The 16303-nt window shown below is 52.1% G+C and overlaps 1 protein-coding gene across 4 annotated transcripts in view; it reads right to left on the minus strand.

Moving 5' to 3' along the window:
* Window positions 1–16303, minus strand: part of fcho1 (FCH and mu domain containing endocytic adaptor 1) — a 47485-nt gene that overhangs the window by 18371 nt on the left and 12811 nt on the right. For 2 of the 4 annotated variants that reach the window (XM_086162303.1, XM_086162304.1), the window contains exons 2-11: window positions 15877–15936; window positions 6524–6615; window positions 4619–4693; window positions 3559–3700; window positions 3276–3428; window positions 1798–1902; window positions 1003–1101; window positions 738–834; window positions 535–652; window positions 393–417 (exon numbers count right to left, since the gene is read on the minus strand). In XM_086162303.1, the coding sequence (XP_086018429.1) occupies window positions 393–417; window positions 535–652; window positions 738–834; window positions 1003–1101; window positions 1798–1902; window positions 3276–3428; window positions 3559–3700; window positions 4619–4693; window positions 6524–6615; window positions 15877–15903 (933 nt within the window). In that variant the 5' untranslated portion in view covers window positions 15904–15936. Of the gene's footprint in view, window positions 1–392; window positions 418–534; window positions 653–737; window positions 835–1002; window positions 1102–1317; window positions 1668–1797; window positions 1903–3275; window positions 3429–3558; window positions 3701–4618; window positions 4694–6523; window positions 6616–8445; window positions 8506–15876; window positions 15937–16303 lie in introns of those variants that run through there. The other 2 variants (XM_086162305.1, XM_086162306.1) reach the window with 2 other exon arrangements.

Raw genomic sequence — 16303 nt, forward strand, 5'->3', positions numbered from 1 at the left:
AGCGCGCTGTGTTTGCACACCCTTCCACAGCAGCCTGTTACATCAAGGGCTTCTGGCAGAAGCTGAAGCCTCTTCACACACACACACACACACACACACACACACACACACACACACACACACACACACACACACACACACACATATACACACACACATCCCATCACGCCATAACACACTGGCCCCCATCAAAGGCCTCTTCCTGGAAGCCCCAGAATAGCCTGGGAAACCTCACACCGCCGTCCCCGTCACGATCACACGCCTCGCCATTCCCCGATCGCCGTCTTTCCGGAAACACACGAGTCCTGACAGCCTGTCACGCTGGCCCACGTGCACACACGTGCACCTCAGAGGTGCAGAGGTTTTTCAGAGCGGCGGCGTCAAATACTCACCGGGGCCTCGGTCACAGCCGAGTCGCTGGAGACAAAAAAAGGACAACGTTATTACTGCTAAGGTCGACGGATCACTACGTGTGTGTGTGTGTGTGTGTGTGTGTGTGTGTGTGTGTGTGTGTGTGTGTGTGTGTCCACTCACGTGGAGTCTGGCTCCTTATCCCTCTTGCCCAGGCCGGGGATCCTGAAGGCCTTGGCCCGACTCTTCTTCCCGCCTTCGGGCGCCAAGGTGGTGATGAACTCCTCGAACCCGGCCAGAGCTGCAACACAGCGGAGCGTCAGTTCCTTCACGAGCTTCCAGATAGCAGGTCTACCCGAACCGTCGCCGCGGCGACCTGGTCGTACCTGGCCGGTCTTTGCCGGTGCCCTTCAGCTCGGCGAATTTCTGGACGAGGTTGTCGATGCCGATGTTCTCCACGTTCTGCTTGAACTCCTCGTGGACCTGGAAGGACGGGGTTTGCTCGTCATCGCAGGCGAGCCCAGAGCGTCCGTCCGGAGACCCGGTTCCCGCTTCTTCAAGAGGAGGAAGCGGGAACTTCTCCCGGGCCCGGCGGTCATCGGTCGGAAGGTTGCGAACGTCGCCCGCTCGGACCCGCCGCCTCCCACGTACCTGCCCCACCTGGACGTGGGTGTCTTCTATGGAGTGGGAGTATCCTTTGATCAGCTGCTTCATCTGCCGAAGGTGGGCCTCCTCCATCTCCTGGAACCTCTGCCGGAAAAACAAAAGCGCACGGTGAGAAGCGGCGAACCGGCGTGTCGCCCTGACGGCCTGCAGACAAAATAAACAATCACGGGGAAACACGCCGAACGCCACGACATCTGCTGTGACTTCTTCTGGGCCACAGACAAGAGAGGCGAGGAGGTTCCTGGAAGCGCATCCGAGGAACGGCACATGTCAGACGTCCGGAGATGCAGTCGGACTGACATGGTTCGGACTCGGACCGGGAGAAGATCTGGACAGAAAGAGGCTGAGGTTGGAGCTCCAGGAGGTCCAGAGGAAGACCGGAGCTGAGGTTTTTGGATGGAGGGGAGGAGGACAAGATGTTTGTCTGTTTGTTGGAGGAGATGGCTGGACGGAGGCAGATGATTGGCTGCCGAGACCCCTGAAGGAAGCAGCGCAAGAGAAGGAGACGAAAAGGGTCATCTTGCGTGACGTGAGACGACGGCCGCGTCATAAAACATCTCGTTCCCGGGACGCTGGAGGAATCCATGGAAACGGCGGCCGTAACCATGGCAACATCCAGGCCGGGATCAGGCAGAGGAGAAGAAGGCTTGGGCCGAGCCGGCGGGTGCTGTCTGGGCGGGAAGTAACGCACAATAGCCGAAAGACGGCTCGCGGTGTGTTTGTGTGTGTGTGTGTGTGTGTGTGTGAGTCGGAGGCATCAGACAGGAAGTGGAACCCGACCTGAGCCGACTCGCTCATCTTCTGCTCAAACTCGCCTCCCACGCGGTTGTACTTCTCAATGCACAGCGAGAACGACTCGGCCGCTTTCTTAGACTTCAGCTCCGCCTGGTGAGAGACAGGAAAACAAAAAGGCCTTTCAAATATGATAACACACACACACACACACACACACACACACACACACACACACACACACACACACACACACACACACACACACACACGCACACACACACACACACACACACACACGTGCACTGTGCACTTCCACCGTGCTGCTACTGTTTATGTTTTTTTTATAGTAGCATGAATCACACGTGGCATCAGGTCCGCTCAGATGTTTATCTCCTCGCCACCGAATCACAACTCAGGTGTTTGATCGGGCTTCTCCGTGTCCAGCGGGTCTGGACCTCGCTCTTCGAGATGATCCACAGAAAACCAATATTGCACGGAAACGCCGACTTTACGGGAGCAGAAACCTCCGACGGACCAAAGTTCAATGTGTCGTCGTTCCGCCTCCAGCCGAGGCAGTCAGGAGGCGACGGAGGCATCAGTGCGACTTCTGACACCAGACGTGCTAACGGCTACATGCTAACGGCTACATGCTACCGGCTGGAATGACAGAATGATAGCTTTGATTTTCGTCAAAGAAACAACAAGGGACGCGAGCGCAGACAGGACGGGAAAGGTGGAGCATCGTGGGAAATACAGCTGCAGCAGAGCGACAGGCCTGGCGCTAACTCTACACGTTCTCAAGGCAGGAAGGTCTCTTGATTCTTTATGGCAGCGCCTCGGACACAGATCCCGTTCCAACCACCGTGCCGTAAACGTGACGCGTCACAAAGCCTCTTCTCACACGTCTTCTCCATTACATCTGTAGTTTCACTGAGCTTTGCAATAAACCTTTGCACGTTTATTCTTGTCTGCAGCCTAAGTGCAACAATGCTCACCTAATGAACCAAACCATCAACATCTTCATGGAGCTCTGGATAGAACACACACACACACACACACACACACACACACACACACAAAGATTACTGTGATCATAAAGTCTGGAGAGCTGGAGAGGAACCAGAGAGCGGTGATACGACGACAACATACGCCAAACACAATTAGCATCAGACACGTGCTCTGCAGGATCAAGAAGAAGAAGAAGAAGAAGAAGGAGAAGGAGAAGAAGGAGAAGAAGCAGCAGCCCCTATGCAGGATCCTTCTGAGAGCACCAGATAAGGAAGATGTTGCAATTCAGGAGCAGGTAGGAAACGGTCAGCATGATAAAAGTGTTGTTCTGACAAAGCTGGGATGGATTCATGTGGATGAACGTGCACGTCACCCTGCTCCGTGATTAGATTTTAATTCTAATCTTTAAATTCTAATCTTCATATCTTATCTGATCAGCAGGCGTACAGAAGGAGCCAGGAATCCAACTCCAACCTCCAAACCCCCGAGTATCATGAAGAAAAGGAGGTCCTTACCTTTTCCAGCTCTTTCTGCGGCGCCCCCTCCTTCCTGAGCCGGTCCAGCTCCAGACACTTGGCGTGGTAGCCCTCCTTGGACTTCTGAAGATGGCTGCTCTGAACTTGCAGCGCCTGCACCACCTCCACCGTCCCCACCATCTCCTCCTTTGTCTGAGCGGTAGAACACACACACAAGGACATCGCAGCGCTGCTCCAGACGCAAGCGAAATGGCGAGCGGACGTCCCGGACGTCCGGGACGTCCGGCACTTCTTGGACCTCACGGACTTCACGGACACGCACCTTGCGGTGAACTTTGACCTGCTCGTCCCCGTACTTGTTGATGTCCCGGATGAGGTCGTTCATCTTCCTCATGAGCTCCAGGTGGCAGAGGGCCAGTTTGTCCGACGACACCCTGAACACGTCCCACATCGGAGCGAAGGTCCTGCAGGAGGCATGCAGGGAAGTTCTGCTGTGTGTTTGGTCCCCACATATGGAATACTGAGGAAACCCAACCGAGACGGTCGACGGCCCTTCGGTTTTTGTTTTTTTCTTTTAATGTGAGCGCAAACCTTCTGGCAAAAGCAAAACTATAATTATGCAAGCCTTTTTTGGGATGTACGCTCTTTCTTGGTTCTTAACAACTTGCAGGCACACCTCTATTCAGTCATTCATCATGGATGCTACATGTGTCAAACTCGAGGCCCGCGGGCCAAATGTGGTCCGCTAACTCGCCGTATGTGGTCCACGAGAACGTCTGAAAAGGTCCGACTACATTTTCCACGAGTCATGCCGATCACGTATCCCGCTAAGCGACGGCATCCCGCCATTAGATTGCAGCGTATCCACATCGATGACATTTTCAACAAGTGGAACTGAGAAATGCAAATGATCCCTAAATGTCCGAGAAGATGGAGGGCAGATGGACGGCCCCTAGAGATGGAAGTCCACTGAACCTCCAGCATGGTTTAGGGCTGTGGGAGGAACCTGGAGAACCCAACAGGTTCACACAGAAATCCAAGCGCGGGCCTTCTTGCCGCCAGCGCAGCCTCAGGCACTCGAGCTCCAACTGTAATAATAAGCTGCTTCTTTTTGTAGCTTCTTCCAAAAAGAGAGCTTGTCTGGAGTGACGGCAGGATGACGCCACCGAGGGACGCCTTCCCGTCCGAGGGTTAGGGGACCGGATCCGACCTCTGAGCCACCTGCCGCTTTGCAAACAAGGGACGACCCAATGCCTCCGGTCAGATGGTGCCGAACCATCCGTGGTACTGAGCCGTCTAAAATGACAGCTTCTAGATGCTTCCAGAGAAGAGGAGCGGTGAAGCTGCAGTCCCCCCCCCCGCTGTCCGGCGTTTAGACTCACCCCTGCGGGCTTCCATTACTGGCGATTTTGGCCAGCTTGCCCATGGATTTGGAGTAGGTCTCTTCGACGGCGGCTCTGGGGAAAGAGAAACAAAACAAAAGGAAAAATCAGTCAGGGCTCGGTGATGCCGGCGTTCACTCCGTCTTCTCCATCTTGAGTCCTTTTCAGCGGCGTCGGGTCGACGTCCCCACGAGAAGCTAAATGATGAATGACTTTGTTTCACCAGGGCGACTCATTAAACTTTCACAACCATCTGTGGCCCCCGAGGGGGGCCGGGGGGCCGGGGGGCCGGGGGGTGGAGGGTGGAGGGAAGAGGGTCCACCCAAAAGTCCCGGGGCTGAAACCAAATGCACGCCGACGAAAGCGCCGCCCTCGACACGAAGACAAAGGTTCTGCGTTTTATTCCAATAGTCAATAGAATTGGCCGATATTGGTCCCGTTTACACGAGGATGCATTTCCTCCTCAGTTTCACTGAACAGAAAAGTGTCAGTCTGACATACAGGAAGTGTCCATCATCATTTCAGGGAAGGTGCCAAGACAAACATGGAGTCCCTGCACTCGCTTTTTACAAATCTGAGGAGCAAAGAACAATGTCATCTGCAAACATCATGGTCCATGGAGAATCCTGTCTAACCTCATCTGTCAGCCTGTCCATCACCACTGCGAGCAAGAAGGTGCTCAGATTTGATCCCTGATGGAGTCCCACCTCCAACTTGAACTTCTCTGTTACCCCCACGGCACACCGTACCAGTGTCTCACAGCGAGCATACATGTCCTGCACCAGTCTAACATACTTCTCTGCCACTCCAGACTCATACAATACCAGAGTTCCTCTCTCTGCACCCTGTCCTATGCTTTCTCTAGGTCTGCAAAAACAAAAAGCAGCCGCATTCTCAAAGCAAATACTGCATCTGTAGAACTCTTTATAACTCACTGATGATCCCATTAATTTATCAGGATGCGTCCCATTTGTTTGTGCGTTCGAGAGGAAACGCACAAAGGAAATGTACGAACACACTCGTCTCTGTGATCCGACGGGATCCGGCACCGTTTCATTTCCTGTCAGATGATTTGTTGTCTGAGCCGCTAAGTGAATTTCCCCCTCGGCCAGGAATGTGCACAGGGACGTCACATGAACGGCAGTGTTATATCTCCTTACGTCAGTGTCTGTGTGTGTGTGTGTGTGTGTGTGTGTGTGTGCTCTCAGCTGTGAGCCCACAAACTCCTATGGGAAACTCATTACGGCCCTCGATTCAATCATTGCTAATCAATAATGACGAGTATTTAATACAACCTACGGCCGTCTTCAAGTAGGCGTTTAATTAGATCATTACTTTCCCGCCATCTTCATGCACAAAAAATACCAAATTTCATTTTAGCCAAGGTGGATTTGTGCTTTTTCTTCAATCAGGCGCCACAACTATTGCTTTCCAACAGTTTTCCTGTCAGTAGACGGGGCCACGCTGGACTTCCTGCATTTGCGTTTAACAAATATCTCATCAGCAAAGATAAAGTGCACAAGAATCCGACTGGTTCTTCCACATTAGCCTGTTTTCCAATCGTAATCCGGTCAACGGACGGGGCCGCGTTTGACGTCCGAGACCCGCGACCGTCGCTTGATTGGCCGATCTCCAGGCCGAATCACCTGTGATTGGCCAAGGTGCGGAGCGGGTCGGGCGGAGGAGCGTTAAAAACAACGGAAAATAAAAACAGACGGAAAGTTGTGGGTTCGATTCCCGTCTGCACGCAGAACCCGCCGGTCGCCGACGACGACCCGGTTCACGTCACGCGCCACCTCCGTGTGCCGATGTGTGTGTGAATGTGTGTGTGAATGGATGAACGCCATCCAGCGTGAGGCGCTTCGCTGGCTCCGCCTCCCGCGCTGACACAAGGAAGCTCCTCACCTCTCGCGGACAAATTCAGCCAATTCCTTCGTCGCCAGCTGGCCGTGCTTCATGTTGTGGTAGAGCACGTCGAAGCCGGCATTCTTCTCCCCCTGTAACACACACACACACACACACACACACACACACACACACACACACACACACACACACATAGTCTGTTAGCACCCAAATGGCCAAACGGCGAGCCGACATGTTGATGGTACTGAGAGACGTCAGGACGGCGCTTCACATCTCCGGCATCTCCACTGTTGACCTCTGACCTCAAACACACTTCCACAAACACTGAAGGAAGGAAGGAAGGAGGGAAGGAAGGAAGGAAGGAAGGAAGGAAGGAAGGAAGGCCTTCTTCAGGCCAGGGATCCTGGACAGGGATTTATGTGAAAAACAGGCAAGGAAAAAAAAAATCAAAAAGTAACTTTGTAATATATTTTTTGCTTCAAAATTTGAAAACAAAATGACTTTTTGATGAAAAACATCTAGTGACATTGTGAAAAGATCTTTTCTTATCTTATTTCTATAAAAACACAACAATGATAGCAAAAAAAGGGGCAAAATTAAAAAGATAAGAATAGCCAGAATAGCCCCATCAGCCTTGTAAACATGATTCCTGCTCTTCTACATGCTAACAATCCATTTTCTAATCAATTCTAGCGGCAAACTTTCCCACAGTGACAAGAGTTTCTCTTTTAACTCAATATTTTTAGGGTGTCATTTCATTAATTCTTTTTTAATATTAATTCCTAATATTAATTCATCATGTATTTTTAGAGGAACAGTTCATTACATGTAAAGATTTCACTCATTTACCTGTTTACCTCCTTTTAACCAAAACAGGGAAAAATTTGGACTTGGTGCTTCTCGGTAATGATTTAGGAGTCCGACCCGCTCCACATGGAATCAGTCGGTATTCGGCCCCTCGGACCAAAACCAGTTTGACACCCTGCTTACGGAGATGCAGCCTTGACATTTCACCACTTTTAACAATAAACTTTAACTAAATGTGAAGAGCTGAGAGGCGTATTTGGATGAATATTTAAAGGACACACATTTAAGCCTTTGTTGGCTTAAAATCATGCAAAGTGCATGACCTCAGCAGCGCCACTTGGCCGCGTCTACAAAACACACACCCTTTTTCTGGCGTCCGGCTGTCCGTCTGCGCCGGCAGAGGGACGGACGGACGGACGGACGGACGGACGGACGGACGGACGGACGGACGGACAGCTGCCTCGCCGGCCTAAAAATACCCTGTCAGAGGTGGACAGACCCGTTCCAGGTACCAGGGGAATGAGCTGAATGGCAAGGAAGGGTCGAACACACGAACACACACACGAACACACACACGAACACACACACGAACACACACACGAACACACACACACACACACACACACACACACACACACACACACACACACACACACACACACACACACACACACACACACACAGAGTGCAAGGCAGAGACAGATATTCTGAAACCCCCGGTTAGGACAGCAATTGTTTTGAGCGAGCGACTGGCGTTCTTCAATAAGAGGACGTTACATGAACCTCCAGAAACACACACGGGGGTTTCCTCTAAAATATGAAATAAGATTGAGTTATTCTCAATTCTAATGTTTGAAAGCTTTAAAATGAAGAAAAAGAAAAAAGCGTAAATAGGGAATGCCTGGTGCAGGACGGTAGCTGAAAAAATATTTAAAAAAAAAATAGTATTCCTGGGAACATGCACATTATTTAAATAGTTGCACAAAAAGTGAGGAATGTGGGCGGTGGGGCCGTGCAAAAAAAGAGTGTTTGGGGACGCTAGCGAGCGGCGTCGGCGGCGTGCTACATGCTGGGAAGACGGTTTACCGTGCTTGTGGCGTTGAACAGAAGTTACATTATTAATGCCAACAGGATCTCGTCTCACCAACGCTAACCTGCTGTGTGGAATCACACCTTCTGGACTTCAATCAGCCTTGGAAACATTTTCTTTCCAACTGGAACTCGTGCGTTCCTTCTCAATACGTCGGATCCTACGTTCACCCTCTCGTTCATCCATTTGGCCTCGCAGCCGTTCTCTATATGATGCCATAACGCCGTCCACGCAAGGGAACTCAAGGGAACAGGAAGACGGAACGCTCGCGGGTCGGCTGACGGCGCCGGGGTCGCGACCCCGAACCCCTTGATCACGCATGCGACCGTTATTATTCACACGCCAAACCCCGAAGAACCGGGAGGAACGCGGGGAGAATGTTTGGACTCCAGACAGAAGGCAGAGTTGAACCGGGGCCTTGTTGACGACCACCTCGCCACCTCGCCTCCTCGCCATCGCACCGCCCGAATCCTTCATACGGTCCGTCATCTGAACGCCATGCGTGCCCTGCTTCCAGACGCATTAGCAGATTTCCTTTCACCGGACGAGCTGCGACCTCCGGCCGCGTCCTGGGCCGGACCAAGCTCTGATCTGGAAGAATTCACACTTTTCATATTAAAAACCACAACCTTGTCACTTGTCAGAACAGGTCGGCGTTCGACTGCTAGCAAACAAGAAACAGGCCTGAGCGGCCGCTCAGCTGGCGGAGGCCTTTGTGGAAACCTTAGCCGCTCCAAGGGAAGGTGAACTGAGACACACACACACACACACACACACACACACACACACACACACACACACACACACACACACACACACACACACACACAGCTTGATTCAGCACCTGTCCAGCGCTAATGGAGGTGTATTCTGCTGACGCCGTGCAAACGGCGAGTCCACCGCGCGCAGCCTATTATTCTGGGCTTTGCAGAGTTCAGACGCCTCCCGCTGGAGGCTTAAGGATGCAGAATCCTTTGCAAATGGTTTTCTTATAAACCGTGGCTTAGCAGGGGGGTTTGTTGACATGGAGCGCCCGGGTCTCCGGCCGCCGCCGTGCACGTCTTGTCTTGGCTTTCAGCCCCGGGCGGCTGGACGGAAGGACCTGCTGCAGGTAGAGGTCGACACTCGTGGGCTCTTTTGTGCCGCAATTCATTTCTTTGACAGTGCGATGCTTCCACTGCGCTACGGCTACAAAACAGCAACGTGTTTATTCTATTTGAATGTTTTATTATTCTAGTGGCGTCATTCACGGACTATTAGCCGCTCCTTTGAGCGCGGCGGCTCAAACAACCATGCGGCTAATTTAGGATGTTTTTGGGCTAACGAGCTTCAAGCCCCAAAACATCGAGCCTCGTCACATCGGACCCGTGAAATGAGCCTGAAATTCTGAGGCCGATCGATTCCGACGGCGAAGAAGCAACTTTTAGTGCGCGGGAGGAAGTTCCAGATAAACATCGGCCGGAGGAGGATGAAGAAAATGGATGAACGCATGGATGGACTTTTACCTGCGCTATATATTATTCATCTTCGTCGGCCTTGTTCAAGACACCGTTTGGACAGGACGTATTTGTGGATGCGACCGTTATGGATTTGATTAAAAGTTTAAAAAATGTTTCTGTGTGAAAATGTCACGTTACAACAGGGACGTCTGCTGCCTCAAGACGAGCGCCGCCTTTACATGAACACATTTATCTAGTTCTCTTTAGCATTTAGCCTTAGCATTCACCCTAGATCCAAGAGCAAAATTAAAAATGTTTCCATGGAGCGGGTCGAGGCGCAGGGGTTCAAGTAATAAAACTTTTGTCAGTTCACAGTATTTAATCTGAATACAACCATTATACCTTTGTATTAGGCAATTACAATAAGGGGGAAACAGTGAAAACAGCTCAAAATAAGATCCTTGTACCAAAGGAGCTCTGATGCAAGGTGCTCTGCAGCTTGTATTTGGTACTTCCTGTTTCAGCGAATGTTCATTTTGAAAGGATGTCAATGTGTATAAAACACATTGACACTAAACGGAGCAAAAAAAACAGAGAGAAAAGGTAAAACTGTTAGGTAAACGCTGACTCGCGCGGATGCTAAGCTAATCCGATTCACACCGGTTCGTGACCTGCGGGGCGACGGAAGATAAACGCTTGTAAACCCGACAATAAGTTATTCCCAGGAATCTCACAGCTCCGAGCGCCACGACGCTCAGTGAATGCAAACCCCTCGCGTCTGATTAATGCAACTTTGGCTGCACAAGATGGAGCCCATTACCATCACAATGATGGGAGCGATGGTGGAGAAGAGAGAGAAAAATGAAAGAGGAGGAGGGGAGGCGGGGAAATCTGTATGGAGTCACAACTTTCTCATGAAGCCGTGCTGTGACGGGTGGGTGGAGGTGGAGGTTTGAGGAGGAGGTTTGAGGAGGAGGTGGAGGTGGAGGTGGATCTGCTTGCATTTGTCAGCGGTTGGAGTGAGAAGAGGGGAAACTCCCATCGCAGCACTTCAACAGCCAACGGTGCAGGTTTGGAGGCCGTCAAAGGCGGAATGAGACGCCTCTTCTGAGTCACAAGTGGCAAAAATGCACCTCTGAAGCAGGTTAACTTTGTTAAAGGTCGCGGGGATGACGGACGCTGCAGCGCAGAGGAAACACAACGGCCTTCACTTTCCCTTTCCTTCCATTATCAACTCAAAAAAAAGGGACTGGATTCTTCCAGCAGCTGCGACTTTAGGTTATGAGCAAGCCGGCCATCGCAGATGGTGGATCAGACGTCCCTCGAGTCAGGAGTTTCATCATTTCAAGGGAAGCATTTCTTATTAGAGGTGAAAAGCAGCAGTGAGAATTGTTCCTGGAATCAGCTCCCTGTAGGCATTTCCACTCCCACAGGCGGTGGGCGACCACGGCAGGGGGCCACGCAAGCGTTTAATAACCGCCGCTTCGCCGTGCACAGAACCCTGTTAATCATAGCTGACTTACAACGACTCAGAAACGGGGCTCCGTCGTCCCAAGGAACTTTCTGGTGATGAACTTCCATTCATCCTTTCTTAGGCGGCGGAATCGACCTCACGCTTTGGGAGATTTGGTGTCGGGGTGCGAGTCTGCCGGGCTTCGCTTCCTGACGACGTGTTCCATCCGCCGCTCCTTTCTAGAGAACATGCAGACCAGCAAACACACTGCGGAGGCGCCTTCAGCGCCAGGAATGGAGTATTTGGAGTAATCCTGCATCCCGGTGCCATCTGAGGCTTCAAGAGCCGTGCACACACTGACCAAAGGAGTGCACGGAAAAAAAAAAACTTATTTGCCAGCCGGGTGTTTTCGGACTGCGCGCACACACACGCACACACACACACACACACACACACACACACACACACACACACCCCCACACCCGGGTGAATCTATCAGGCGCGAGGCCGGCCCTCGTCCCTGTGCAGCCCCAGGGGGCTTCAGAGCTGCTCGCAGAAATATTACTCTCAATTATCGCACACATTTTACAATCCCTGTCTGGTCTTTTCTGGAAACCAAATCAGGACCATGATAGGTTTCATCCTATCCGGCATCTGCCTTCAGTTGTGTCATGATCTACAAGTTATGGACAGAAATGTGCTTTTGCGAGGCCGACTCTGATCAGCTCGTACTTCAAATCAGGTTAAGTCAAGGCGGCTCTTTCTCTCTCCGCCGGTGGACGAGACGTCTAAAAGCTAATTCAACACAAAAGTCTTATCGCGCCGCTATTATCCAATCCATCACGTTATGCCATCAATCTGCCGTCCCGTTCCCCGCCAGGGTCCAGAGCGGGGCGGCGATACGTCAGGAGCTCCGCTGGAGGCGGGACTCCAGGCCCGAGATCATCCGCCGGACGCCCCGGTCCGAGAATGACCGGCTTTTAGCGCTGCGGCGCCAAACCACATGAGAACACAAGAACACACACCTCGGGTCGCTGAAGGCTCGAGGTTTGTACATCTCGAGGTGACGCCTGAACCAATGAGTGTCTTTACACCACCTGGGAATGAGACGGGGAACCACTGCATGTCTATGAACATGTGAATAGGTTCTCACACACACACACACACACACACTGCAGGATGAGCGCTATAGATAATGAATGAATGAGCAGATGTCACTCCCAGACTATTAGCTGCTAGTTTCCCACACACTCCGAGCGCTGCGGCTTAAACAACGATGCGGCTAATTTCTGGATTTTTTGGGCTAATGAGCTTCACGCCACCAAACACTGAGCCTCGTCACATCGGACCCACGAAATAAGTGTGAAATTTCGAGGCCGTTCAATTCAGACGGCGAAGAAGACGACTTGAATGGTCTTAGTTTGCAGGAGGAGGAGCGAGCTGGACATCCGCTGGAGGACGAGGTGCGGAGAAAACATGGACTTTTCCTCGTCTTATTTATCATTCATCTTTTTCATCGTCCGTGTTACAGCCACCGTTTGGGGGGAAAAAACAGTTCCTACTTGTGGATGTTACCGCTATGGATTTCAAAATGTTTCTGTGTGAACGTGACAACCTTAAAGACAAATGCAGCCTTTAAATGTCCACAGATTGATTGGTTTCTCTTTAGCGGGTGCGTCTCATCTCAGGAGCCTCCAGTAGCAAGACGTTGGAAGCGCGACGACTATTTCAGTGATTTGCAGTGGTGTGAGGAGTCAGCTCGACACCTGCCGTGTGTTGCAGTGATTAAAGGGAGTGAAATAGAAGTTTGTTCAAGTCGGTTCTTCGTCAGAACGAAATACGGCCCTTTTTTTTTTATTACTGCGGCGACGTAATAAATAAGCACCACGGAAACATTTAGAGTTTTACTCAAATGTCCAGACATACAATGTTTTTTCGTGCACAGACGTGCGAGATGGCGCGCTGAGGAGGACGGCGGCGTGTTTCAGGCTGGACGGTGGCTTTAATTCACCCAAGATGGAGTTAATTATGGAAGACGGGCTTCTCTGCGGGCCGCAAGCAACGCTATTATGTACTTAATGGAAAAGGACAGTTTGATTTGCAGAGGCTTTGTAAGCGGCTGTGAACGTTCTTGAGCCAGACAAGGCCAGGCTGTGTGTGTGTGTGTGTGTGTGTGTGCTGTTCCCAAGTGAAGCTAGCTAATTAACTAAAGGGCTGATTTGTTTTACAGCTATTTAAGTCTGAAATGGCACTGGGTGGGATCATTATCCACATCAACACACACACACACACACACACACACACACACACACACACACACACACACACACACACACACACACACACACACACACACACACACACACACCATACTTTAGCTTACAGCCTTTGTAACTAAGATTGCAGTCATTCGTTCAGCATGTGTGTCAGTGATGGTGGCTGAGAGGTGGTTCAGCCTGGACCCGTTGATCACATGACCACAGACGGAGACGTACGACCTTTCACCCTCTCATTGGCGCCTCATATAGAGACGTACGACAGCTCACATGTCAGGAAAGACATTCGGCCTCTCACTCTGTCACTCACAGGTCAGAGACGGACGTCATTCACGTTCCAAAGCTACGCCGCCATTCACCCTCTCATTCACGCCATCAGGAGACATTCGGCCGTTCGGCCTCTCATTCACACGTCTGGTCGACGCCGGGCCTCCGATGAACCTGCCGCATGTGTTTGTGCTGCGTCGGGAACCCGGAGAACCCGGAGGAACCTCACGCAGACACGCTGGAGAACATGGAGGCTCCACACAGGAAAGGACCTGCTGGCTGTGAGCCGGAAGCCCAAACCGCCGCTTAGTTTCCCCAGATTTCATTTAGGCGGGAGCCGGCGCCGAGAAGGTCCGTACGAGTTCTGTTCGGGCCCGTCTTCGCTCGCCGAGTTGACGCCGATGCAATCCGCCTCCCGTGACATTTGTCTTGTTTACGCGTAAATCCGGCGCTGCTGGCGAGCGGCCGCTGCTTCGCGCTCCTCGCCAAGAAACAACCGCCGCGCGCTGCCGAGGCTTTTTTTTCCAAATCAAATCTGCTCATGGTTTTTTTTTTTTTTTTAACCACAGATACCGACGCCACGGCTGAGACACTCGCATCCACGAGGTCGGGGAAAATCCGTATCAATCACATTTCTTTTCATATGTGATTTGTTGCCATGGTTACCGCACGAGTTACCGAAAGGCGCTCGTTCCAGATGGGGAGTCGCGGCACTTCGGCGGGCAGAGCGTCACGAGCGTCTGATCTCCAAAGACGTGTCACCGCCGACCGACACCGAATCGATGGCATCGACCGCTGCCACGTCGACACGTGTCATGGCTCGGCGTGTGAACGTCAGCACCTTCTTCCCAGACGCGCTCGGACACGTGATGAACGTTCGATAGGTGTTGAAGATTCAACGCTTTTAAAGGGTTACAATGTTCGCCCCGGCCAGACGGGCGCTTCCATCACGTTATTGGCATCTTTGTAGGTCCCGGTCCGAATGCATCGTCCCGAGAAGATTTAGCATTCGCCGTGCACGACGGCCCCATGGGAACGCACGTGCGCAACGGCTACAAGGCCCGGTGCTGGATTTTCACGTGCCCTCTGCCTTGAAACGGGGAACGTCGGGCCGATACTGCCGGGGATGCCGAGAGGAGGTCGAAGAACTGGGACGCGCCCGAAATAGCCGAGCAGGAGACACCGGGCGGAGCGGGACGACCGGCACGGCGACCAGCTCGCTTTTGGGGCGTGAATTCACATTCGGAACAAATCCACTCGTCAGATGGAGACGGACGTGGAAGCGAACCTTCCCGGTGGGATTCCCGCCCTCCTCCTCGCCTGACCGAGGGACGTCCAGCCAGACGCCCACAAGCAAGGGATTCAGAAAGAACGCCACCATTCACACACTGTTCAGTTGCAACTTGTTCAACAAGCCTTACTATTTATATATATATGTATACTGTGACACCGGTTAGGTTTAGTTTTCTATTTTTGATCACATTTTCTTGCACGGTCTTCAGTTCCCGCCGCGAGTGGCTGAAACCTCCCCACGATTAAAGCAAAGCTCTTTTCTATTCGACAATATAGAGACACACGACAACCGTTCACTCCTTCACACCTGTAGGTAATTTTAGGTTTCCAATGAACCTCTTGTATGTTTTGTGAAAACTAAAAGCATACGAGGAAAACTAAATGCCACAGAACACATGAAATCCAGCCGCGGGCGTGTCGCTGTGAGGATTACTGAATAGACACATTTCAAAAAGGACCCAGAAGGTCGGCAGGGAACCCAAACACAGGTATTCGGTGTTTCGGTTCCCGACACGTAACAGGATCTCCACGACATGTAACAGGATCCCCGATCGGCGGCCCGACGGACCCGCGCGGCCGGAGACGAGCGGAGAGGTTCCAGACCGACCCTCCGCCGCCGCTCGCGGACGAGCCCGACGCCTACGGCCGCCGCCGGGCCGAGACCGGAGCCGGTACGAGTGGCGATGTCAACGCCGCCCGCGCCATCTTCATTCTTCTCGCCGTTGGAATTATCGTGAGAAATTCCCAGTTTGATGGAAGCCACTTACCCAGAAGTTGTTCTGAAAGTGAGCCATCTTCACTCAGTCGCCGGCGGCGGCGGCGGCGATCTGCAGGACAGGAGACAGAAACACACCGCAGGAAGACACGGATTAGTGACGGGGATCAGGGGGGAAACATACAACAGCTTTATGCTTCACCAAAACACCCGGGACCTGCTGGGTGCGGAGCGGAGGGAGGACGAGGACGAGGAAATACATGACGGAGATGGAGGAGCCGGCGAGGAGCCGGCGAGGAGCAGCCGGCAGAGACGGGGGAGAAGAAGAAGTGCAGCATTTAGACGACAGAAACACAGGAGGGACTGAACGCTGCTCGGCCTCACGTTACCTCCGAGGGCGCTCGCTTTCTCTGATTGGCCAAGGGATCTACTGTTGCAGCAACACACACACACACACACACACACACAATATCAAAATG

The sequence above is a fragment of the Fistularia commersonii genome, chromosome 16 (assembly GCF_037954325.1).
Source record: "Fistularia commersonii isolate RoL2024-O1a breed Wild chromosome 16, RoL_Fcom_v1.0, whole genome shotgun sequence".
In the NCBI taxonomy this organism is placed as follows: domain Eukaryota; kingdom Metazoa; phylum Chordata; class Actinopteri; order Syngnathiformes; family Fistulariidae; genus Fistularia; species Fistularia commersonii.